The sequence below is a fragment of the Achroia grisella genome, unplaced genomic scaffold (assembly GCF_030625045.1).
Source record: "Achroia grisella isolate CSIRO2021 unplaced genomic scaffold, CSIRO_AGI_Agris_v1 utg546, whole genome shotgun sequence".
NCBI lineage: Eukaryota > Metazoa > Arthropoda > Insecta > Lepidoptera > Pyralidae > Achroia > Achroia grisella.
Window position 1 is genome coordinate 355,188 of NW_026712931.1, and position 26,320 is coordinate 381,507.

A 26,320-nucleotide genomic window follows, 5' to 3' on the forward strand; every position below is an offset into this window, starting at 1 on the left:
GATTAAAAACGATGGTATATTATTTATTTTTTATTAACCATACTAGGTAATGCTATTTAATCTTCTAAGCACTTAAAGCTAATAATTCATTGGATCCATCTTCATCTATTTTATAAGGTAGTGGAGTTATAAGTGACGGTGGCCCTTGATGATCGGTAGCAATTTGATCAATATCCTGAAAAATAGAAATACTAGTTTAAAATGGGTTGATCTCAAACCATCCAGCCATCAGACGTCATTGACGTCTATAATATAACGTCTTTAATTACTTGTCTAAATTCATAATTTGATTGGAACCAACATTTATGATTCATTCAATATATCTAATCGGATGAACTCGTATTAATGGAAACGATTACAATAAATTGACTTGTTTGACTTACTTTGTTGATTACTATCAACTATTCAGAGATGTCTAAAAAACTAGGTTCATTTAAATTTAACATAAGTAAGGTTATTTTACTCTAAAAATTACACGCATTATTTTGTGCATACAATATTGTTTATATTTAGACTTCCACCTGTACAGAAACAATTGGATCTGCCTCGCTTTCTTCTGGATCCTCATCTGCGGTTTCATCGTCTGTTATTGAATCGTCTGCATCTTCACTAACTTCTTCATGTATAGCGTCAGTAGCGTCTTCTTGAGATTCGTCGTCTTCTAGACTTTCGTCTCTTTCCTCGAGTGTTTCAAAAGCCCTTTCTTTGTCTACTATATCTGTCATAAAGGATAGTATTAGATTATTAAAACTGCTAAAAATTGGTCTAAATTGTGTTCCAGGTTCAGATTTCAGGTGTTAACAAGGTACCATTTTCCAACATAAACATATCTAAATAAGCTGCATTTTTATATTTTACCTTTAAATCTTAGTGAGCCTCGCCTTACGACTGGCTTATCTTCATTCACCATTTCTACCAAAACAGTAGGTATCTCTATTGTGACACCGTTGATTTTCTTATCACTTTCTTTACCGTTTTCATTATCCTCTTTGCTTAACTGCAAGAAAACAATTATAATTTAATAAACTTCATTATTTATTTCTTTAAACTGAATGTCGGATAGACTAATAATGAAAGATATGCATAAAAGTCTCAGGTATGATGGATCTAAGTTTTAATGGAGAATAATATACTGAGCAATGAATAGGTACCTACTATTGTTCCGGTTATACGTCCTACCTGCACGAATGAAACCGCTGGTTCTTGTAATTTTGTGGCCTTTTCTTTACTCCTCATAATGTTTTCGTCAGTTTCCTTTTCTAGGCGCAATTTGTGAGCCTTGTGAGTTCGCCACATCTGAAAATATATAATAACATATATTTATTTTAAATTTATTCACCGATATTTTTTGGAAAAAATGGCGGACTTAATCTATCTGTCGATATAAAATACTTCTATCGTAAATCCTAATTCATGTGCGCAAAGCCGCGGGATACCATTAGTATGGTTATAAATTTACGTGTGATCCAGTGTAGCAAAGTCCCAATAAGAATATGACTATCAGTGCTATGAAGAATTTATCAGTGTTCTCCTCTTCAGCATCAGGTTGCTGATACAAAGATATGTAGGGTATTCTCGATGGAGGATCTTCTACCCAAGTTTTGTCTCCACTCTGAAATAGAAATATGGTCTATTCAAATGAACTTATTTTTTAACATTTTTGAATGTAGATACCCTAAGATCTGTAATAAAAACGATAAATCAAACTACGGTCCTACTTTCTGCATTGACGGTGACTCCGCCATGGAATTTGGAATATTATCTGCGAAAAAGTATCCCAAAGTAACTAGATAGGTACTTCGTATTTTCAAATATTTGCAAAGTATCTCACTAGGGTTCAAAGACTAAAATATAAGATAAATCCAATATTTTTAAGTGGTTTGATAAATTTAAGGAATGAAGCAAGGGCCAATTGTACCGAAGTGTGGCTTATCTGCTACATTTCTTATTACTTCTATTTTCTTCCCTCATGCATGTTGTCATGACTACTTACATGATTACTTGTAATACAACACTATACGTAATAAGATTAGGGCTTAATCGGAGCAGAGGGTTACGATTTTTTATTAAATGTTTATTAACATTTTATAAACTAAAAGTGTATAAAATGAGTACGGATTGCATAGCAACTGTATTACCTCATCAAGTCCAAATTACCAGTCCATTTATTTGATTGTTTGTCTTAATTAGTGACGTATTTGTGAAACAGTCTACTTCAAGTTCTGTACATGACTTGCTGTGTGTTTTGTAAAAATTTAGAAGAAAATCCTAATTTTGTAAGTTAATGAGACAACAATCAATTTAATATTATGAAAATAACTTACAATGAGAAAGCTGCCATTATGTGTAGCTCCAAGCTGGTCCCGTTCGGGCCAGGCTTCGTCAAAATCGGCAGAACATTGTGCACTTCTTACACCTTGAGCGTTTACAGCATTAACTTTTTCAGAGTCAGAACGAGTGAACAGCATATATTCTTCTAAAGGTTTCATTGTGTATTCGTTTACTTCAACAAATATATCTAAATCATGAAAAGAAGTACTGTCATTAATATTTTTTACTATATATATTATATATATATATATATATATATAACAGAAGCAGGAGAATTTGTTTGTTTTATTGCATACGCTAATCTGATAACAACTGGTTTCAATTGAAAAAATCTTTTAATGTTGGGTAGCCTATTTATCGAGAAAGGCTATATAATATCACGCTACGCTCAATAGCAATTGTGCAACACTGAAAATGTTACAAAACGGGGAATGTTAGATATGAAGTGGCAAGGGTCAACTAGTAATTTAAGACTTATAGTATAGGGTTTGTATATTTGAATGCGTAAGTCTCTGGAATGATCAGTTGAATTAATAATCTAATGCGTAAGCAAGGTAATATATTGTAACGCTATAATCTTAAGCAAAAATTAAAATATCGGAAGAAATGCTAACTGAAGACTAAGTCATAGTGCGGGAGAGAGATGCAATAAATTGCTCGTAGAGCGAGGACAGCTGCTATTTTTGTGAAACATTATCATAGTCTCATTTAACGGAAACTGAAACCGCAAGGCAGAACTAATTATCGGCAAATTATCTTGCTTCAAGAACTCACTGGAGAGGCATCCATTATATCCTTTATAAATCTTGAGTCTCGGGTCGGTGGTATTTAGACCTCCAATCTGCACCTCATTGGAACCCACATCAAACACTTCCCACAAGCTCTGCGGTGGTAATTTCTCCAGTGGTATCTCTATTCTATCTATAATTAATGTAGCTTCATGGCCTATCCTTGTGTAATAAACTGTGTGACGAGCACCTACAAGAAATATTTTTACTTTCAATACAAAATTGAATAAAAGAATAATTAGTTACATTTTGTTTTTGTAATAGGAATTTTTAAGGGTCTCTTATTTGGCTAGAAATATTATTGGATAAAAAGAAGCTTATGATATAACATCATAAGCTAATAGATCGGTTTCCAAATATATTATTTTATAATTGTATTATATATTTTACAATGTTGTTTGAAGAAATGAAGATATAAATACAATAGAATTAAGAATTACGTTACCATTTAAAAAGTTCCTATTCTTAACTTCAGCGCCATATGCTGATTCTTCACGATCTTCCTCGAATTTCAAATAACCATCTTGTGTTATTGCAACTAGTAAATAATAGCTACGCCTGAAAAATAAAAATCGTTAGATATAGATAATTTCTTTTTTACTTAATAAAAATAAGTAATAAAATATTATGGAACCATTACTTATTCTCAGTCTGCACCAATAGAAGAACTGTGTTCTTCTGGCGAAGGTCATTGCTTGAAAATGCCAATTTTATTTTGACCTGAAAACATTAGACATTAATAGAAGAATACCTACTAGATATTTTTCTTGGTAGTTAGAAGTTTAGAATTACAGTAGTATATTTAAAGATAACTTAGGACTCAAAATGTGTTGCCTTATACATATCATTATAAGATTTTTTTATAGAATTGGTATAATAGGCGTGTCGCGTTGAGGATATACCTAATAATAACAGCTTAGTAATTTTTTTTTCGGAGGGTTAAGAAGCAAGTAGTATTCTAATTCATATAAAGCAGCTTTTTGAATATACGCACCAGGAAAGGATTTTACCTTTGTGATAGGTCCAGAAAGTATAAATTTTCGTTGCAATATACTCTCTCCATTAAAGTCTGCACCTTTCTCTTCCATACAGTATTCCCCAAAGTAGCTAGTGAGCTCGCAGTCGCAACTACTTTCCTGGTTGGTGAAGTCCTCAGTGCAAACTCCCCCATTCTTGCAAGGCTCGGAGTCGCATTTCATATTGCATTCCGGTAAAACTCCCTCTAGTTCTGTGTATAGTCGGTGATCAGAACACTAGAGATTTTAATATACTATAGGCATTTTTAAGTGTTTTAGTGGATCTATGTATGTATATTATAATAAAAAGAATGTTTTGGTTATTTCTATAAGTTGTTTAGAAATTTTATTAAACTTCTATGAACTTTGCTTTTTTTGCCCTAATATCAGATCTAAAACTGATTTTAATTTTCAGTTTTTTGTAGTGTAGACCGAGAAAGTACCTATTAATAAATAAGACTCATTTAATTTGTTTATGGCACTAATCACTATTTACAATGTTTTCAATTAATTAAAATGTAAATTTGGGCAGATACTGTACCATTTACTTAATAATTATCGTTTCATTTAGTTTATTTATTAAAATTAATTTTACCTTGGTCGAGGTCTTGTTGTACCTTCTTAGATAAATCAACAACATGATCTTCGATTTTGAATCCTCTGACGCAGCCAACATATCCTCCTTGGGGAAGAAGATCTGCTCTTGGCGCCAGATGTAACGAATATGGATCATAACCACCGAGGTTTATTTGGAAGTAGTCAGTTGGCGGAGCTGGCGGTCTTTGTGGACGTATCACTTCTAAAAATATTATGTTAAATCTATTATATTAATTTCGAAAAAGGAAATAAAGACGATGATCAGATATCAGATTTGATCAGACTTCTAATGAATTCTAGTTATGTTATTCTGCAGAAAATTATGGACGAGTTTGAAATCATACTACATTTTCTAATTAAATCTAATATATATCGTATAATCCAATGTACCTATCACAGATTTAATTATGTATGGTACAGATAATATAATCTATATTGATATAATCATATATTGAGATGTAAAGACTAATTACGAGTATATCGCATAAGTCAACGAAACAAATATCTACATGCAAAGAATTATTTAAATATGGTATTATAAAAAAGAGCAATATAGTAATGTAAAGAAAAATTATATTTAAAAGTAACAAATTTGTTTCTCAACTATATATGTAGGTACGTCTACTTTGTTTGATTTAGATATTAATATTACCCATTACCCAATTCTGGATTGATCCACGGTTTGTTCGTATAATTGGTCAATAACTTCGCCACTTTTGTTATTACAACATTTTTATTGTTCACGTGCAATGTTGTTGTATTTTCCGTTCTTATAATAGCAATTTGTACACTTTCACCTTTATTGATCTTTTCATTCGTCACATTCATCTGAATGATTTCGTCTTCATGGTTAAACAAGTAAATGATTTGTGTCCCATTATGTATGAATAGATGTATGAAATTATTCAAGTTATCGTTAGCGTATAGTACTAGAGAGTTTTGATCGTATGTTCGCAAGTTCATTAATACATTTTCAGTCATCATATTTTTCAATCTATGTTTTTCTGCATCGGTTGCATTGTCTACTAAATAATTTTTCTTTAGATATGATTCCTTTGTTTGGAACGTTAAAGCTTTTTTGTTTATATCTGAAATACATGCAATAATATTGAATGTTATTTATGTAAGATTTTCGAAATAAAAAATAATATTTAAGTTACAAATTGTTGAACAATGTAAATAATATATTTCTTTTGATATTGACCGGCATTACATTAAATAATAATGGTTAGTTATAGAAAAAATACAATCATCCTTTTATGCGAACAAAGTTTAGTTCAAGAGAAGAAACAAAAAATATTTTAATCTAGTACAACTGTATACAAACAGTAACACTTAAAAATTTATATTTTGGGCAAAAGTTGCATCATTTTCAGTTAGGTATTTATGAAGAATAATAAATACGGGTAGTATTTGACCTACCTACTAGTACTACGTTAAAGAATAATAAACAAATATCTGTTTTTATAAAATCACTTACTCTCTTCGCAATGCACTCCTAAATGCGCCCAAGGATTCTTACATATACATTCATAAGACGACCACAGCTCTTTGCATGTCGCTTTGTTCTGACATGGATTTGGCACACAGGACGGCTTACAGTCTTTAATAATTTCGGAGAGATGGACAGACATATAACTGTATATATCTAAAACTTCGCCATTTACAACTAGACCTCTAAAGCAACCTATTAGACCTTGGTTTACAGCGGATTTTTTCAGGTGTTCTCTGAAATTAAGGACCAGACCTGATACAACTGCAATAGAAAATTAGAGTATGTGGAATGTTTAATACCACTGATATTATTAACTACCTACTCGTACACTTCACAAGGGTGCCCATGTATTATATATATATAAACCTTCCTCTTGAATCACTCTACCTATTGAAAAAAACCGCGTCAAAATCCGTTGCGTAGTTTTAAAGATTTAAGCATACATAGGGACGTACAGACAGCAACAGCGACTTTGTTGTATACTATGTAATGAAGAAAAAGTTTATGAGAAATATCCATTACTTGTTACTCTTTTAAGTCAAAACATCAAGATGAAGTCGAAAGAAATTTGGTATACAGATAGATCATGTTCTGGAATACTCAGGAGCATTAGCCGAATTTACGCCGGCAAAGTTGCTGATACAGTTATCAAAAATATTACTGATAAGAGTTAAGAGATTTGGTAGGGTCTAACGCTGAGAGTACCTACTACAATATTTTGTCTTTACAGGATAGGGAAGACATTTCAGTTGTCTGGAATGGCATGCATGAGAGTCATATGATATCGTGATATCTTTAGTGTCTTCATGTATATAGACAGTTACCGCTTATCAGCAGCTTGTTTTCCATTCCAATTACCTAAAATATACATACATACATATATTACTACTTACGCAGTAGCTCCCCCGATAAACATAGATCCCTCAAAAGGTCCGAATTCCTCCTCCAGTAATAAATTCAACATTTGATACTCCGTATTTAACATAAATCTGACATGGTAGAAGTTATAATCTATCCATATTTTGTGCCATTCACCACCGTTTAGTTTTCTTTTAGAGTTTATCACTAACTTCCTAGTAGTGCCAGTGTTGAGTGTGAAATTGAAGGTCAGCTCATGCTCTGCAATATATCGTGTCATGTCAGGATACGAAACAAATAATGTTTCTTGAAATACACTTAATATATTTTATTTAATATTCGTGTTTTAATTCTACCTACAGATTCTAATCAGAACTCTGATTCATACAAGAAAAATGTGGAAGAAAAGTTTCTACACCATTATTTACACACATTAGGTACACTTGGCGTTGTACCGTCTAAATTTCAACTTAATATTATTTTAATACGTAGGTACATTTGATATTTTATTGTTGCAATGCTGAAGTGTAATTTATAAAATCATGTTCTCAAACGTAAGCTACTATTTCTTTAAATATATTGAAGTATATGCACAAACTCGAATTATATAATAAATATCATGATCATGATTTATTACATTTGACTTTTGTTTTAAATAACAAATGTAAATGCCAAAGTTCTTCCAATATATGTGGGTGGTATAATATAGTTCGTAATGGCTGGTGGAATGTGTAATTTCACGCTTTGCGCTTATAATCCCAATCTTCGCCGTGGAAGGGCATGCAAAATAGACATTATTCCATTTCATTTACTTGCTTGCATGATTGCTTTGATAAAGGAGATGAACGCTGTATCAAATGCTTTAAATCTATTTTTAATATTGAACTTTTAACTGAATTGTTAAATTTACAGTTCATTGATTTTAGGCGATATAAACATTCAACATACAAAAAATAAACCTGGACAAGTTACATAGCACCATCTAGTATCAAGTTAGGCAACAGCTAGTATTATCTGTATTTGACAACTTAAAAATACATAAACAGTTTTTTTTTGTAAATACATATATAATATACATAGAAAATATCCAGACAAACAAAAATACAAATGTTTACATTGTGCAACGATGTGTTAAACCCTTTGGTCACTAATGCCATCAAAATATAATACAAATAATGACAATAAATGTATTTCTTTAACTACTTTCATTCTTAGGTTTCCAATTTAATAATCTATTTGTAATTTTACCGTAAATGAAATACTTAATAACATCTTATTAAAAAAGCGAATGTCTCACACTCTATACTAATATTATAAAAATATCTATATCGCTTTTACCTTTTTACGCCTAAACAACGCAATGGAAACTTAAATACTACATACATTTTTATGGAAGAATAAAATAGTTAAATTTGACGTACCACTAGTCAAAGCAACCATGAATGACGGGTAATTAGGTCTTATAGGCGGTTGGAACAGGAGTATAGCACTGGTCCCAGTTGTTCTGAAGCTGAACGCAATATCACCTTTTCGCCAACCTGGCACTTCTATATACGATTGTGATGTGGTGAATGTTACCACATATCGCTGCGTATCTGTAATAATATATTGTACCTGATTCCACCACTGCACAATTCCTCTCAGTCATTCAAAAGTTGATTGGAAGAAATACCTCTTTTGGGATAAGTTCGCCGTTGTACGCATTTATATTATAAGTCAATTGTGTCCTTTCTTACATAATTTATTGTAGAATAAAATATTACAAACAAACAATAATTACAAATTAAATGATTTTCCGATATTAATCAATTTCGTTTGGTATACAGGCTAAAAAATAGAGAGGCTTGTGGGTGATCTAAGAAACGTTCATGTATTCGAAGACAAGAAAAATATTTTTTGTCAGAGAGAGATGCGTAACATCGGGTAAAGTGGAGAAAGGAAATTAGGAAAGCTGGCCTTGATTACTACTTAGATACTAGTTGAGCGAAAGAAGATAAATTTAAGAAGTACTTAAATAGAATGGAAGTACGTAGATATATAGTCTTAGAAATTTTACACGATGTAAGTAATGTTTATACTTAGAGACATTACACAAATCTAGTAATAAAACTAATCTAATAACGGATTGGCAAGATGGGTAATAGGATTTCAGTCGTAGTTTTATTACAACCGAGCTTGAATTCAATACATTTATCAGGATGTTGACGAATGATAATGAAGGTCTGATGATTACGAAGCCCGAGATTATTGCAAGATTATTTGTTTATACCAAAAAATGCAATTCGCTCATGATTAGTAGCAGAATTAAAGTATTTGTTATGACACTGTGAAAATATGTGGAGACTGGTAATAATACGACAAAGGGTTAAAAAAAGAGACAGATGATAAATATTATTAAAAATTTGCGGGGAAAATGTTGGGGCGCTTCATACGACACAACGATATTATGAATAAAATTATTGAAGGAAAGAGGATAAGGGGAAGATCAAGACATAGCTATATATGGTAGGTATCAAACAGATTGAGGAAAAAGTTGGAGTGAATTGTGGAAAATGGCAATAGTTCCATCGCCAAGAACGCGGCTCTTAAATTATGAACGAATGAAGGAAACACTATAAATAGATAATTGACTAACTTGTTTCTACACATTCCAATGGGCCCAATGTGATTCTTCCCTGTGCTTCTTCTGTCAAATCTTTTTGCTGAAGAAAGAACATTTCGATTATACCCAAACTCTTGGGATCGACTAAAGTTCCTTCATCAGAATGCCATTTGTTGTCATTAGCATCACAGTTGCAGGATTGTGTTGGCTTGACGCAGGTTGCATTAACTCCGCACGGACAGTAACCTCTGAAGAATACAAACCTACTCAACTGGAGGGTCTTGGTTGAAGATAACGTCTAATCGACGAATGATGAGGTTAGTATAATATATTGAACAGTCACGTAATAAAGACTATTACTATCGATAACAGGAAAGCTTGACCCTTTTACAAAGTAGTCCCTTGAAGGCTTTACCATGGTCAGGTAAGTCCCTTCATGTATTTAATTAATAGGACAAGAGTTTTTATTTTTTTAAATTATTACGCTTTATGACTGCCAGCCAGACCACAGCACCAAAAAATTATCCTTAAGTTGTCAGGCATCATTGTTCTCAATAGTACGGGGAACAAAGTTATACGTGTTATAATATTTGCTGCTAATAATATTTTAACGTCTGGAGTATATTATTCCTAAGACAATACTATGCACTTAATTTTTCTCGTTATGAAGCAACTGGATTTTTACGGTACAACGTTCACGTCTGGAAATTGCCAAATATTACTACACTAAAACTACTTCTGTGTAAAATTAAAATACAATAATGTGAAATAAAATACCTCATCATTCGTCCACAATTTGGTAATACTTATACCTCTTAACGTTCCCTAAGAAATCTACAGTGTCATTTGACGATGATATGAACCATGTTGCACTATGTAGTTCCAAAGGCGCCATATTACAATCATATTTAATATATTGTCGGCAGAACAGCGAGTGCGATATTAGTTCTTGCAGCATTTCTGCTGTGAATTCTCGATACTTGATTTTGAAGCTGAAGTCTTGACCTAGAGCAGAGCGTACATCCTAAAACATTAAGGAAAATTTTGTAAATATAATGAAATTCTTATTATGGTAGTACTTTTCTGTTTACAGAAGATGGGACTAACTTGTCAATACTGTATACTAAATATATACAAATTTACGGTTTTTTAAAGTATAGGGGACAATCGAGCTTGCGTAGTAATTTGTTAGTATGTGATTACCGCAGCCTTTGAGCACCAGCAACACTAGGGGAATTGCAAATGTATTGTCGGGCTTTTAAGGCGGAATAAGCTCTTTTCTTGAAGGTTTCAATATTGTATTGGTTCCGAAATACCATTGCTAGAAGGTAATTCCATAATATGGTTGTGCGTGGCAAAAAAAAAACTGCAATAACGCACGACAGAGGACCGCCTCATCCAGATTATTAGGATTGTATTTTAGTACGTGCGATAATGAAATTCAGCAGCTGGTAATAATCCGAATACGTCCTTGGACGGTAATGAAATACAGTCACTACAACATTTTATGGTAAACTTGATACGGCAACATTCTGCAATTCGACTGAGTGGTACTACTCGCATATGAGTTGTTGTCATGGTTTAAAAGAAATGATAGCTAGTACAATCTCTGATTCTCTACCAATTCACAAAAGTGGTGGTGTTACATCGCATAAAGTATGCTGTTGACATAAATTATGAGTAATATGTACTTACTACTTGACTGGGTAAATTATGTTCAACAACAGTGGTAGAAGAGTCTGCTTCAATTTGAAACTCGCATTTTACATGTGCCGGAGGAAATCGACCATTGCCGTCAATGTCTATGAGGTAAACATCATTCCTGGTATATCCAAGAAGAGCCAACTCCTCGCATGTCTTACGGAATGTCGCGAAATGACAGTTCTCACCGATGTAGCCTAAAATGTTTGTAATTTTATTTGTTTCTTTTTTCATGAATTTTAGTGTGTATGTATAGTAAAAGTGTTGGAAAAACCATTCCGAATCATTGTTTCTATTTGAAAAATTCTAGCAGCTATACTTTCCAAAGGTTCAAGGTTGGCTATATAACATTTTTTATATATATTTTGATCAATTTGCAGTTAATGGTAAATATTGATAGCGCTAATTAATTAAGATAATTAGCTATCTGGAACTGGAACTCGTATCTTTAATGCGTTAAAATTTACATCACACAATATATCTAACCTGTATTGTCGCAGTTGCAGATAACTCTATCTTCTCTAATAGAGCAGATGCCGCCGTGTTCGCAAGTGTTGGGTCTAGTGCACGGATCGACATAACGACAGTCGTCGATGGCCACTTCACCAACAACTCGTTCGGTATTTATAACGTATCTGTTGAATAAAAAGCGACAATAAAACTTTGGATTATTCACATAAAGGGACGTGTTTTATACTGCGTTATATAGGTGACATGATATGTCATATAATTAATTTAAAGGAATGAACTATTTGTATTTTATAACTCGGCGACGATTATAGCTTCAATAATTTAATCTTCATGTTTTCGGTAACTTTATAGGTAAAGATTTAACTGTTCCCTACTGGTCCTAATAAGTATGTACTTGACATAATTTAGCTAAGTGAATTTAGCAGAAGAATCATTGAAATCTATCTTCAACTTTTGTAATTATAAACATAATAAAAAATCGGATAGTATCATGTTCTAATAAATATTAATAATTGTACTATTTTTGTACCTTGGTTCTATGAGCAAGCCATTAATTTTAATATTCCTCATGCATCCAATCAGACCTAAGTTAGCAGATTTGAGTCCGCTGCCAATGACGATCTTGTCTTGGAGTTGGAAGTCCAGACCTGTAACATATAGTAATATAGATTTTCAACTTTTCATTGAGATATTAATTATTTAATTAATAAATGAAGGAACATGAGATATTTATTACAACAGGAATAGTGGACAATGTCTTCGACTACTTTATAAGATAATTATTACTTTTTGTATTTATTACTCTTCATTACATCTGAAATGAAACTAATGAACACAATTTGTAAAGTATGAAGGTACAAAAGTCGGTTTTATCATTAAAAAATATCTTCGAATTTTAAAGATTACATTATCATTACCATCGATTTTTGCTATTCAGAGTCCCATTACTAAACATGGGCATCTTCCATAGACGGTAATATTAATTGTTCAGAATCACCTGAATCTTGAAGTTGACGCTATCTTAGAGTCGCCCTTCATTGTATTTTCTTATAAAAGGGTTGAGAATCTTTATACTTAATCGGTTATCGGTTTTCTAAGCTACTCGTATTTAGAATTACAATTATGTGTAAATATTTTAATAATGATTTTTAAAGATGAGATTATTGATATTAGTAGCTGCAAGTGCAAAACATCCTGTTTAGTTGGTTACACTTGATTTCGTTTCACTAATCGGAATGTTGTGTTGTACGGTGTCAATATAAACAAGGTGACAGTCTAAATGATAATCGAGAACATAGCAAGAGCATAAAATGTTTTACGACGTTTACAATTTTTTTATCGTCTCGGTGAAACACTAATATAAAAAGTAAATAAACATTTAATTGCCTTATTTAAAAACATTTTAATATATACGTCGTAGGTAGGTACAATAAGATAAGAAAAAGTTGAGGCAGTGCACTATATTTTTTTAATGGAATGGCCAACAAGTCTATAACAACTGGCAATCGCGAAATTGCCTGTTAGTGAGACAGAGTTACCCACGTAGACGATTTTCTATAAAGACTAAGAAAAAATGCAAACCGCATTTTTTCTTTTTAATTAAATTTTAAATAGAAGTTGTAGTATTCTGCGATCCCTATTAATCTTTAATAATTTTTATTTTATTCTTTTCGATTTAATTTAAAATACCTCTAGTATTGTTATTTGACAGAAAAACTAACTTTTGTTATCTTATTTCTCAGGAGTACCAGAGTATGAGGTGTACTGTGGGTACTCCAATATGTTGTGTAATGTGGGGATCCCTCTTCGATCCTTTTCTTTCAGTTGATCTGTCTGGGCCTTTACTGTTCTTATGGGAATATGTATGATATACTTACCAAACATTTGGGCATGTTTGTTATGATAATCCACTGTCAATTTGATCCTTCCTTTCCTATAATCTATTTCTACTGTATGCCAATCATTGCTTACATTGAATTTTACCGATTTCAGTACTGTAACATTTTTTCCGACGTCAGGTACTAGTTCGAATCTAATTTCTTCTTTAACCATTCGGACCTACAATTATTTGGAAAAATATTTCATTATCAGGACTACCAATATTTAAGATGAGGACAGATTATTATCATGCAGGCCAGTAGATGTACTCTCAATCAATCTCATATGGATTTGAATCCAAACCAGTTGTCTTACGGTTCTTTTGAAACGTAATCAGGACCAAACTGAATAAATGTATAACAATGCCAATTAGGGCTATCATTGATCACGAAATATAATATTAATACGTTCGAAGTAGTTAGGTACTTATATGGAAGAGTATAAAAACGTGCGAAATGTCGCAACCCAATGTTATCGGACCTAATTACTTTCTGCAGGTTTGCTATCAGGATTTATATACATTTGACCTCCTATTCCACAAATTACGTTATTACACGTATTACATATGTAAAATTGATTGTTTTTGAAATCAATTAAATCTTTAAAGTTGAAAATTAATTGTAACTTGTCACCTATTCTTCTAAATAATAACTTCAACATTAACACCACAAAACTACACTACACTGCATATCTATACTTATTAATTTATGGCCAATATTTCTTCCATATACCGTATATTATTAAAAATAGGGGTTTCCCATATTATAGCCGTTAGCAGTTTTAGTCACCAGCTAATTGGCAATAGGTATGTATTTTCATTACAAAAAGCCACTTCAGGTTAAAGACATAAAGGAAAAGTATTTCATAATTTATGATTCATCAAACATAATACCTACAAGCATCGTTAAAATCGCAACAACACTATCTTCTTATATAAAATATACAATTAAGCTATAAAATTGATTAACATACTTCGATTTTTTATTTCCACTAGCCACATTAAAATTTTTAAAGTTGAAACAAACATCAGTCTGACAACAAAAATTCACACCTTGGGTAACAGGATATATGATTTGTTTAGAATAGGTACTTATAATAATACATTTACCTTCATAGACTCCTAAAACATTTTCTTTAAAATTTGAATTAACCATATTCTCCAAATAATCCAATTTTAATTATTTTGAATTATTCAATTGGATATAAAGTAACACTTTCACAACTTTTTACTTGTTGCATTTTTTTTTATTGTATTGAATAAGTATGTTGTAACATTTTCAAGATACAATGCAATTTTTAACTACCGCGGTATAAATTTGGCGAGAGAGGTGATAAAATATTCTTTATAAAAAGATCTAAAGATAGTGTCTGCAGAACTTAGGGATAAGTTAGTAAACTTTTGGACCTAAATCGATTATACCTAGAACATTTAAAGATTATTAACGAACTTGTAAAGTTGAACAGTCTGTATATGGTACATCCATATGCAGACGATGATTATTATATTTAAACTTACCTCCCAATAACCTTGGCCTGAGGTAATCTGACTGTATGCCAACACAGCCATATTCTTGCTGGTCTTAAAATCGAAAATCAAGTTTATACTGTGACTCTGATTCAACGGCCACCATATATGGGATGTTGCAAAAGGATATGTTATTGGAATCACTTCTATATCAATCTCTTCGAACTCAGGATCCAATACGCCAATATAGTGCACTTTAGTATTATTCTGCTTCAGTTCATAAAGTATCGACACATCATTGTAATAAACATATTTTAAGTTGCCGGCGAAATTGTTGAATGATTTTAGTCCTTTCATTTTATGTAAGTCTGGACCACCGCATATATATATTTCGGGATCTATGCACACGAATTTTGCATCACCCGGGACTTCGTAATCTCCTCTTATGGCGTCTAAATATACGATTAAGTTTTTTTCTTGTAACACAACAGTGAGATTGTGCCATTCGTTATTATTTACTTTATTGCCTATATAGTCTTCCACTGGGCCATCTCCTAGGTCTATTTGGATGGCTACTTTTTCTTGGTGTATCGATAGCGCGATATAATGATGCTTGTCATCGATTTGTCCACTGGCGTAGAACAGAGCTGAGTCATCGAAACGCGTCTGTAAGAATGGACACACCTTGTGCAATAAATTTGTTATGACGGTTGACGTTTTGACTTTATTTAGATTTAAGAAATACCTGTGTTTTTAGTTTTGGTCTATTGACTTTATAGGTATATATTGAAACATTGCATATGTAATTACGTCGCAACAAAAACATGACATTCTTAATATAAAATTAGTGTACTTAATATGTAAAGAAAAAAATATAAACAACGTCAATTGAAAGCCAATGTCTAGTCAAATTATATCCAATTAGCATAACAGGAATCTTATAATTTTATTTTACTTAGATATACTGTGCTAATAACGACATGATATATGATATATTAAATTCAATAATAGTATTCTCACGTAATGGATTATACTAAAAATATCTACTTTATATTTACATATATTTACTAATATTTTTTTCTAATTTATTGTTCATCTGGATTGCTTATTTCATTGATAACATGATATCTTACGGCATGAACCGCCTTTAGCCTAATTCCTACAATGCTAGCTAAGAAGAAAATTTTAGATTAAATTATACATAAAGATATAGCATAAGCTTTAATATCTACTGTTTCTTTTCTTGTACTGATGTGATATGGTATCCTCTAATGTCTCTTACAATATGTTGGAGCTGATAAGTAAACCAACTTCTTGTTTGATAAGTCATGAATTATCGTGGTCTAATGACCAGTCAATCAGTCTCTTACTCCACTGGATAGTTATGTAGTGTAGTGGAGTAAGAGACTGACTGATCGCAATTTTTTTCTACTGGGTGCTATTTTGGTACACTTATGGAGTCCACATATATCACGTCCTTATCGTTTAGAATTCTATGGATTAACTGATCTCTGATTTCTTTTCAACACATGACTGTAGAAAGTAAGGGAGACTTACCTTGAAATGTAGGCTTACTCTCGTATTGGTAGAGTGCACCCGATCTTTCCAATCGTAAACTCGATACGACACATAACTGGAGCCTCGTAAAGTGAGCACTGTCGCCGCTGCAATGGGTGATGTAATATAAAATAAAAACAACATAATTATATACAAATTGTGAGAGTGGTAGATTAAATGTTTTGACTTTATTGAATTAGGATTACACATTGAACAGCGCTGACTTTGATGCAGTATATTTTTTTATGTAATTAGAACGTCAAATGAACTGACCCACCTGATGGTAAGTGGTAATTGTCGCTCATATTTATGAACAGCACTTGTCACATCATCGTGTAATGGCTGTGGTATCATTAGTTGCAATTCCAGGGGATTAAAATTCATGTCTCTGAATATTGTAACTTTACTGTTATATTTTACAAAGCTGTTTAGCGCAGAATTAATCAGTAACTGCAGATGATCTAATGATGATTTTCATTTGATCGATTTTAAGTAATATATTTACTAATAGATTTAACAATTACTTAAAATAATATTATTTTAAGTAATTGTATATCAGATATCTGCATTGATATTATTGCCGAGTCCAGAGCGATAAAATCTTAGAAATGAACTAAATTGTAGAATAAATAATTGGCCATGACCTAATCGCCTGGGTGTAGATTAGAAAAAAATTATAAGTTTTGCAAGTTTTGTTAAGATAAAGAAATTTAAGTTTTAAGGAGGTCTTATCTTTGACTCCATCTGTGAGTGTGAAACACGTGCTGCTGGTTTTAACCTTAATAATCAACTATGACTCATAATGAGTAAGAACCTTAGGGCTATTGGCTATTATGCAAAGTTCTTAACCTAAAATAATCAGCAATTTATGCTTTTCAGAATTTGTTTATTTATTACATATTATTATTTACTACGTACGGCTTAACTAATCATAAAAGAAATGAACTTATATGCAGGAATTGGGATAGAGAAGGACTAAGGGAATATATAATATATATTTCTCGACATTTGAAACAATATAATCCCAAGCTAAGCAGAGCTTGTGTAATGGATACTAGATAACCGATGTGTATAATTAGAAACACATAGCTCGATACAAACAATTATAATCATGATAATATATCACAAATATTTATACTTTGCGAGAAATCGAATCTGCGATCGGAAGTGAACCCGTGTGTAAAACCGCTAGACCACTGAGGCTGTCGAGGCTACTTCTGTCTAGATCAATCGTAGTCACGCGCATATAGACGCGCAAGTAGAGATATCATATCATAAAGTTTTAGTATACAACTCATCATCACAATGTTTGCGAGTGGAGTGCTATAATTCAAATAATGATTTAATCTACAAGGCCATGAGACTCATAATTTTATTTATGATATAATAAATTTTAAGTAAGGTAAATCAAAATAAGAGTTCAGTAGTTTAGATGTGCAATAAAGTTAAACGTGAGTAAATAGATACTTTATCAGATAGTTAAATAAAATTTATATAATGCCTTTAACTGGGTATTGAAAATTTACTACTGTATAGATGTTTACGTAATAAAATATTACATAGGATTTGTATTTTTTGAAACAAGTTTTTGGATGCTTATATGTTAAACTTGATGCAATAATATCTTTTATATTACCTACAAGTTTATGGGATAGGTATTGTTACTATACAATTGCAATAGAAATAATTGTCCGGCAATTAACTAAGATAAGCATCACATAAGATTATTGTTTATTTAAGGTAGGTTTCTTATAGTGTACATACAGTATAAAAAATCTATTTCGTTTGTATAGATATATACATTACATATACCTATACCACAGATAATATAATATTACATAATAAAAAACAATACAGATTTGTTTATCTAATGCATGTTCCTTGACGGTAGAAATTAGTGAGACTGCGGTGCCGACGATGACAACTTTTTAAAAAGTCTACCTTCGTTATACCACAAATAAGATAATGTATAATAATAAGATACATAGTTATACTTCTAAAATTTTAAAATCAAAGTCTACTACTTACTATGAAACATTCATAGTGAGTAGTAATAATTAAATAGATGTAAGTAATGATATACAAACTGTAAACATCGCAGAGGTGTTCCTCATACAAAGTACCAAAACAATCGCATCTGTATCCATTATATTCGTTGATGCACCTCGAACCTTCAAAGCACAGATTCTCTGTTGTTTTACATTTGTCTATGCACCCCTCCTTTACGTTTTCATGTTTCGTAGCAATGAGAGGTACTATAGGTAGAAGATCAGAGGCAGCTTTCCCTGAACTTAATACCATATCACTAATGCAGCCAACAAATGATTCTATTATATATTTAACGCCGTGTAGCTTTTCCTCTGAGCTAAGACCTGAGAATTAAAATTACATTAAAATTACTAATAAAAAGAATACATCTTCGTGACTGCCATCCCAGATGGGGTACTGAGAAGCTGTGTCGCCTTATCGATGTGGTTGAGAACGTAAAACTTGATATTTCCCTGGGTATATTTGAATTAAACCTGAACCTAAAAAAAACCTGATCGGGGCCGAGACAAGGTCTCCCAAATTAATCTAGTTTGTTATCAGTGTTTCCATCTCCGGAGAATAAGTCAGGAGTACAAATAGATATAGATTTTTTTTCACTTTTATAGGTAAGTGCTACATGTAGCATCTATATTAGGTAGGACCTATTTATTTTCTCCTCAGTTATTAATGATTTATAATTACTTATACTAATTAGATAATAGATGCAAAGCTATGGCCGGGCGAAAATCTACATACTAGATTTTTTAAATTAATATGTATATTAGTTTTAAATATATATTTTTTTAAACGTCACTTTTTATATATTTATTATATTTAATTTATTTATTTGTTTGTCGTAAATATGGGTAGAAATGAATAAAGATAATAGGGAGTGATAATTTAAACTATAATTTAAACCAATGTTAAGAGACTTACCTCCAATTAAAATGACAGATGTTAAGTTGTCTGTTATACCATAGTTCGTGTCAAAACTCAATCCCTAAAATGAAAAGCACTTTACAGAAAAAATAATTAGTAATTTTTATCTATGTTTGATACTACATAAATATCAAACATAGATATTATTGTATTAAATTATTCTTTTAAACTAAAGAATTTCTTTTTTATAACTTTTTAGTAGGCATGAAGAATAATCAAGTTTTGCATATTGTTATTAAATTTTTAATGAAGATCTTAAAATCGTTAATTTTACAATTATATAAATTGTTATTATATTAGTACATGGTTTTAATTTTCAATTCATACTTCTTTGCAGCTCTTCTATTTAAGGCAAGTACCTAAAAGAGGAGGCAGAGTTAACGGATGAGTATCATAAGTGTGTTCTGATTAGGACTGACCTTTAGATAAACTTCTTCTTTTAGTTGATCAACTTTTGCGATAAGCCGCGCTCCGTGTACGTCGATGGTGACCACCACACTGTGCCACTGGTCCCTGTTCAGTGCGCGGCCCACCGTTACAGAAGTAAGGTGCTTGCCGAATACGTGCACCACTTGAAAATTGTAATATTTCTCTCATTTATTATTTGCATTTTATTTACCTACATACACGCCACTTCCGTGTAGGTAAATAAAGCAGCCAGTGTCCAGTGTCCAACAGCGTGACGCTGTTTTAGGTTGACTGGAAGAGATCTCTTTTAGAGATAAGTCATCCTTTGCTCACAAAATTTCTGATGTGTTTTAATTTTTGTATTTAAATGAGCAATAAAGATTACATATTTATTTACTGGATATCTCAAATGACATACTGCGGCTACTCCAAATAATAGGATAAAAAAATAGCAAAATTTAAAAAGAAAAAAATATACAAATACAAATATTTGAACCGGCGAGTAATCGAACCTGCAACCATTGGAAATAAAGCGGTATGGTAAACCGGTAGACCATCGCGCCCGTCAATAGAACAAATTATTATGATTTTTTAAATAAATGTGTTTTGAATTAGAAGTGCACTTAATAAAAGCATTAACTAAATACTTTATATGAAATTTATTCAGCATTGAATACTTTGTTTAAAGAATGTGTAAAGTAGTCAGGATGTACTAGGTACAGGAACATTTTTAAGGTTACGTGTTCAAACATCAAGGTTCTATATACCCTGGTACCACCACGAATGTTGACAATAGTAATACTGCATTTAATTTAAAGTTTTAGTAAGTTTTCTTCACGGCCATAGTTATCTAGCCTTGAATTTACACCAAAAATCGATGCATTTAACTACTTTTACGTACAGGTGCTTTACGTGACAAAGTCTAATAATTATAATTACAATATCATTATCATTGCCTTGTCTATCTATTCTATTATTTTGGTTCAGCATTATATGACATCTTCTACTAATCCTTAACAGAAATTATAGTTTACTCCTCTTTTATGTATATCTTTCACACAGTCCATCCAACTTTTCTTATTTTTCTCTATCTGTGCACGACGCACTTCTTTAAACATTATTTTTTGTCTATTATTTGATCATCATCATCATCCTTATTCTTTTGTTATCTGTTTTACTTTTCACACGCACAATTATATTATGCCTTATTAAAAAACATCTTTCCATAATTATATTTACCAGCGTAATGTACCTATGTATATACAGTTCTTCGCTCACGGTATTCCTCAAAAGAATATTTCCTAATCAGAATATACTAATTAATTATATTCTCATTAGGAAATTACTCATTACTTACTAAAATACTCTTTTTTAAACTTTCTTTTAATACACATTATGCAGTCACCTCATGACCACGGATAGTGTTTTGCACAAATTTTGTACTAGCCGGCATCTTATAAAGGATTTATATATTATTATGGTCCATTATATATGGTCCTGCAAAATCTAATCAAAAAGACATTCTGGCTAGTGCACTGATGATACCATGTTGAGAATAAACTGAGTCTATTTAAGAATGTCTTTCAAATTAATGTAAACAAAATCTTGAAATATAAGTAACAGCTTACAAAAACAACTTGTCGTTATATTATTACGAGTATATGCTGTTAATTTGTATGAAGCGGTATTCTGAAATTTATGAAACCACTGCCATGTCAATCAAAAGCTTAATATTTTGTACGTGGGTTTAAAAAGGCTTATGTAGTTGTCCATGTAATAACATGTCCAATTTATTAATCAAAAGTGATATTGCTGTTATCTACTAAAAATCCATATTAAGGTCGTAATTTATTACTACAAGTGGCGTTACGTCTAGACGTTCTGTTTATAGTTCTTGTTACTGGCAACTTGATCAGTTTTATCTTTTGTTCTATTTTTACATATTAGTTTCTTCGATATTTCTATTTTATATGTCAATTTTGATTATTTCAGTTTCGTTGTTTTATTATCACAGTTTCCAAATAAAGGATAATTATTATATAAACACCGTTATTTGTTATTTAAATCATGCGGTCGTCGCCGTCTTTTTGTAATGCATATTAAGAAACATCGTCTAATCAATGAATAATTCGTGGCCAAGATACTAATACACAATATCTTTTATTATTAGATATGTCAGGTCAGTTTATTTGGCCAAATTCGAACTCATGTCTTTAGGCTTTCTGTAAAGCCTAAAGACATGAGTTCGAATTTGGTCTGTCGTCAAATCGTAATTTGCAATTTCCTTAATCTGGTATAATATAAAATCATTCTGATTATATGTTAGGTATATTATTCAAATAATACACCTCCACTCACCTTTTAATTCACCTTTTTCCACGATTACGTATAAAGCGTAAGGCTGCATCTTGAATACGGGATTCTTAACATTATGATACACTAGCAGGCCATGAGGAAGCCTCGTACGGAATTTAAATGATATTTCTCTGCATAATCTGAAAATGTATTAAAGCCCTATTATTATATCCTTGTTATTATAGATAAATTAGCTGCTGTCCGGGCAAACGTTGTTTTGCCTTAAAATAAAAAAAAAAATTAGGGGTGGACTACCCCCAACATTTAGGGGGATGAAAAATAGATGTTGGCCATTCTACTCAATATGCTCACAAAATTTCATGAGAATCGGTCAAGCCGTTTCGGAGGAGTATGGGAACGAAAACTGTGACACGAGAATTTTATATATAGACAAATACATACAAGTTATATATTATTATATCACATATTAGTACTAAAAGATTACAAAGAACATTGACAACAAAACTATTTAAATGTTTTGATCGTTAACAAAAAGAAATGGATTCTAAGAATTCTTTTTTCATAGCCGTACCAGTGTAACTTTAACTTCCACGATACAGGAATACCCTAGTGTGGTGTCATAGGATTATATTTCGGAAAACTTAACGTAACATTTTATGTAGTTTTACCTCAACTGAAATCTTTGTATTATATCACCATCCAACTGTATATAAGTGTTGTCTTTAGCAAACATGAACGTGCGATGATGGCCAGACTCTGCGAAGGTCAGGAACCTGTCTCTATCGCTTGGCGGTATAGGTGGTATAATTGTGGCATAGGTTGAAGTGGAAATATTGGCTGTAGTGGTAATTGATGAAGTAGATGTGAGAGATAATGTAGTTGGTGGTAATGCTGTAATAGATGTAAAATATTATTAAAATATATTAATTTGTGTGAACAGTCATCAGAGACGAAGAAAATGAGCTCAATTTAAACTACGGTGGCTATTGTTATTGCAGTAGTACATAATATATGTGACAGAATTAACTATATCTTTATATACATTTAAATAAACCACTTTCGAAAGGATCTTTAATAATGGAGTTTCCATTATTAAATTATTTACCCCATTGCATTAATAGGTTAATTATGTAATAATAACGCAGGAGATAACATACAACCCCATCTAGATCCAAGCTAAGCAGAACCTCAGTTATGGGTACTAGATGCATAACTTATAGAAGTACTATTCTTGATGATTACGCTGACTTGATGGATGGTTAAATCCTTTTATTTAGTATGGCTGCCCTGTCAGGGTATACTTATAGTTTAGATGATATCACGGTTTTATTAATTACTAACAAAAGTATACCTTTTTCTTCTGATGTTAAATCTACCGGCAAACTGGTTTGAACATCAGCTGTTCCGTACAAAATAAAAAGTAGAATTAATTTTATTCCTCTTCCATTCAGCGGCGTTCTCATCTTGCTCGATCGAGTTCATTTATCTGTAATATTTAATAGGATATCATTCGGAAATTTTATTTATAAAGTATTTCAAGTGAGGTAGATTTTGTACGAAATTGTTATCATGAGTATTATCTTACCTACACCTCAACATCGTCAAGCAGCTTGCTTTGTTAGCTTTATACTTGAACTAGCACTATATTTGAATTTAAATTAAAAATATAGACTATGTGTTATTCTGATGTATAAGCTATATTACTGTAAAGTTTCATCAAAATCTGTTCAGTAGTTTTTGCGTGAAAGAGTAATAAACATCCAGACTCATAGACTATCGTGCTTTTAATTTTAGTAAGAATTAAGATTTAATGTCGGATATGGATTTTCACATTTTAATTCTTAGCGATACCAATATATGAGGGCATTTCTCATAGCACAGTTACAATCTTTGTTTAATAGAGCAATACGCAAGTTTTATATCGTTATTCTTATGATGAGACAGCTTAGCGAATGAGCGGTCGAATAACAAAAAAAACGTCTATTCATAATTACCTAAAATTATTTTTATAGAAAATTTATTTCATCACTTTATTCTTCAAAATCTGTGATTACATAGGAATTAGAATTTTGTAAGTTACAGTTTTCAAAGGTATAGATTACAATAAAAACTTTATAGATAGTGTTATAAACCCACACGTCTAAAACTGTTTATACAAAAAAAAACGGTGGTTTCTTAAAAATCAATAAGGACATTGGAATATAAATTTTATTCTCCAACACTAAGGTTCGGTTTTCCATTGCATGAATTGACATAGGGTATTGAGCGGAAATACGGAATCAGAGAGTGTAGTGTGGGATGACTAAAATGCTTCTATTTTAAATTGAACTGCCACTTGTATAGGCGAAAGTAAGTTCAGAGGTCATTTTATAATAGACGCGATGTTCGGCTAAATTGGCTCAAGTAACCGCTTGTCTCGAGATGATGCTTTAGGTTGACACATTGGTTTTGGAGTGAGTATCACTATATGGATTCAACAGTTTTTAATTTTATAGAACAGGATTTTCATATTAAGAATAGATATTTGAGTATTAATATACATATTAAAGAGATGCAAAATGTTATAGTCTATATATATTACCAAAAAAATATTTGATGTAGTTACTTACATAGTGAGAAATAATAATTATTCAATACACATGAAAAACACACTCTATAAATAAATATTAATTTACATAATTCACAACATAAAATGTAAAAAAAAATTGTAAATAAACTAAATTACATTTGGAACAACTTGATTAAATTTTTAGATATTTCCCGCCATTTTAATACTTTTTTCTAACACTTAGCATAGATGTCAAACACAAAATGAAATTGATAATTTATTATCTTCAGATATTTGAATTTGGAATGTTCTAAATTTAAAATCACGGGCTCTAGCTCGTTGGTAATGCGCCCCCCGTTAGCCGTCGAGCACTGACGCGAACTTTAACAACATGTAATAACAGTGACAATTTGTGCTCATGGGTCAAACTCGTTCCCAGGAATAGGATACAGGACTCGAGCGGAGCGATTCCATCGACTTAAGATCCCTTTTATTAAAAAAAACCTCGGCTTTACCCGGGTGATCTTTAGTTTTGTAAATATAAACATACTACAACGAGCTAATGTCTACTCTGGAATAACGTACTTTTCAAACAGTAATAAAATTACAAAAACGGTGATGTATATGATCTTCATAATAGTACATGAATTTTTGTCAATGAGGATACAATGGGTTTTATCCAAGTGCAAAAATATTGAGGTAGACTTTATATAAAGTTCTGTGTGTCACCAATTTTACCCGCAAACCAGCTTGCTTTGTAACATGTGTTTCTGTTGAAGTAAGTGAATTTATTGAGGCATGAAATCTTAGTACCGTATCATGTGATATTGTTTGGATTATGGTGGTGGTTTTCACGTGTAAATAGGCGACGATTATCACTTATCCTTAGGTCATATTATTAGTAATAATAATAATTAAAACTGTATATAATAATTGCACTTTTAAAATACATTTTAAAAGTACAATTTGCACGTCGTATGAATGCATTCCGTGTTTAATTAACATTGCATTTGTGGAATAAGTCACTGTTTACCACGTACTGGTAATTTAATCGCAGTTAATTGGCAATGAACATCAATTTGATACGATTTGAGTTAAAGAGTTCATTTTACAACACGTAATCTATGTTTTGTTATGTGTAAAAAAGAGGTTATGTAATTTATTTTACATTAATATTTAATTAGCGTCACGTATAAACATATATAATATTTAGGCTTGATAGAAACATTTAAAACACAAATATTCCAATATACATCAAAATGGATCTTGCGTTTGAAACTATAGGTTTCCTAAGAGTAATTCCTTAGTCCGTAGGACGGGTA

General features: G+C 31.6%; 1 protein-coding gene across 2 annotated transcripts; it reads right to left on the reverse strand.

Moving 5' to 3' along the window:
- Positions 1 to 48: 48 nt before the first annotated feature.
- Positions 49 to 25,350, reverse strand: LOC131848129 (axotactin). Of its 2 annotated transcripts, none has more exons than XM_059197891.1 (30): positions 25,060 to 25,350; positions 23,802 to 23,936; positions 23,119 to 23,341; positions 22,493 to 22,629; positions 20,146 to 20,297; positions 19,724 to 19,787; positions 18,847 to 19,131; positions 16,760 to 16,866; positions 15,254 to 15,868; positions 13,737 to 13,917; positions 12,389 to 12,506; positions 11,875 to 12,023; positions 11,383 to 11,585; positions 10,500 to 10,711; positions 9,721 to 9,935; positions 8,507 to 8,680; positions 7,121 to 7,346; positions 6,213 to 6,460; positions 5,392 to 5,820; positions 4,731 to 4,934; positions 4,130 to 4,347; positions 3,760 to 3,839; positions 3,565 to 3,677; positions 3,106 to 3,309; positions 2,325 to 2,518; positions 1,460 to 1,612; positions 1,180 to 1,296; positions 859 to 997; positions 522 to 718; positions 49 to 175 (listed from the first exon to the last, which is right to left on the reverse strand). In XM_059197891.1, the coding sequence occupies exons 2-30, from the start codon at positions 23,911 to 23,913 to the stop codon at positions 65 to 67; spliced, it is 5,580 nt and encodes a 1,859-aa protein (XP_059053874.1). In that variant the 5' UTR covers positions 23,914 to 23,936; positions 25,060 to 25,350; the 3' UTR covers positions 49 to 64. The 2 variants fall into 2 exon arrangements, with proteins under 2 accessions (XP_059053874.1, XP_059053873.1); XM_059197890.1 differs by having other exon boundaries at positions 9,721 to 9,950.
- Between the last annotated feature and the right edge of the window lie 970 nt (positions 25,351 to 26,320).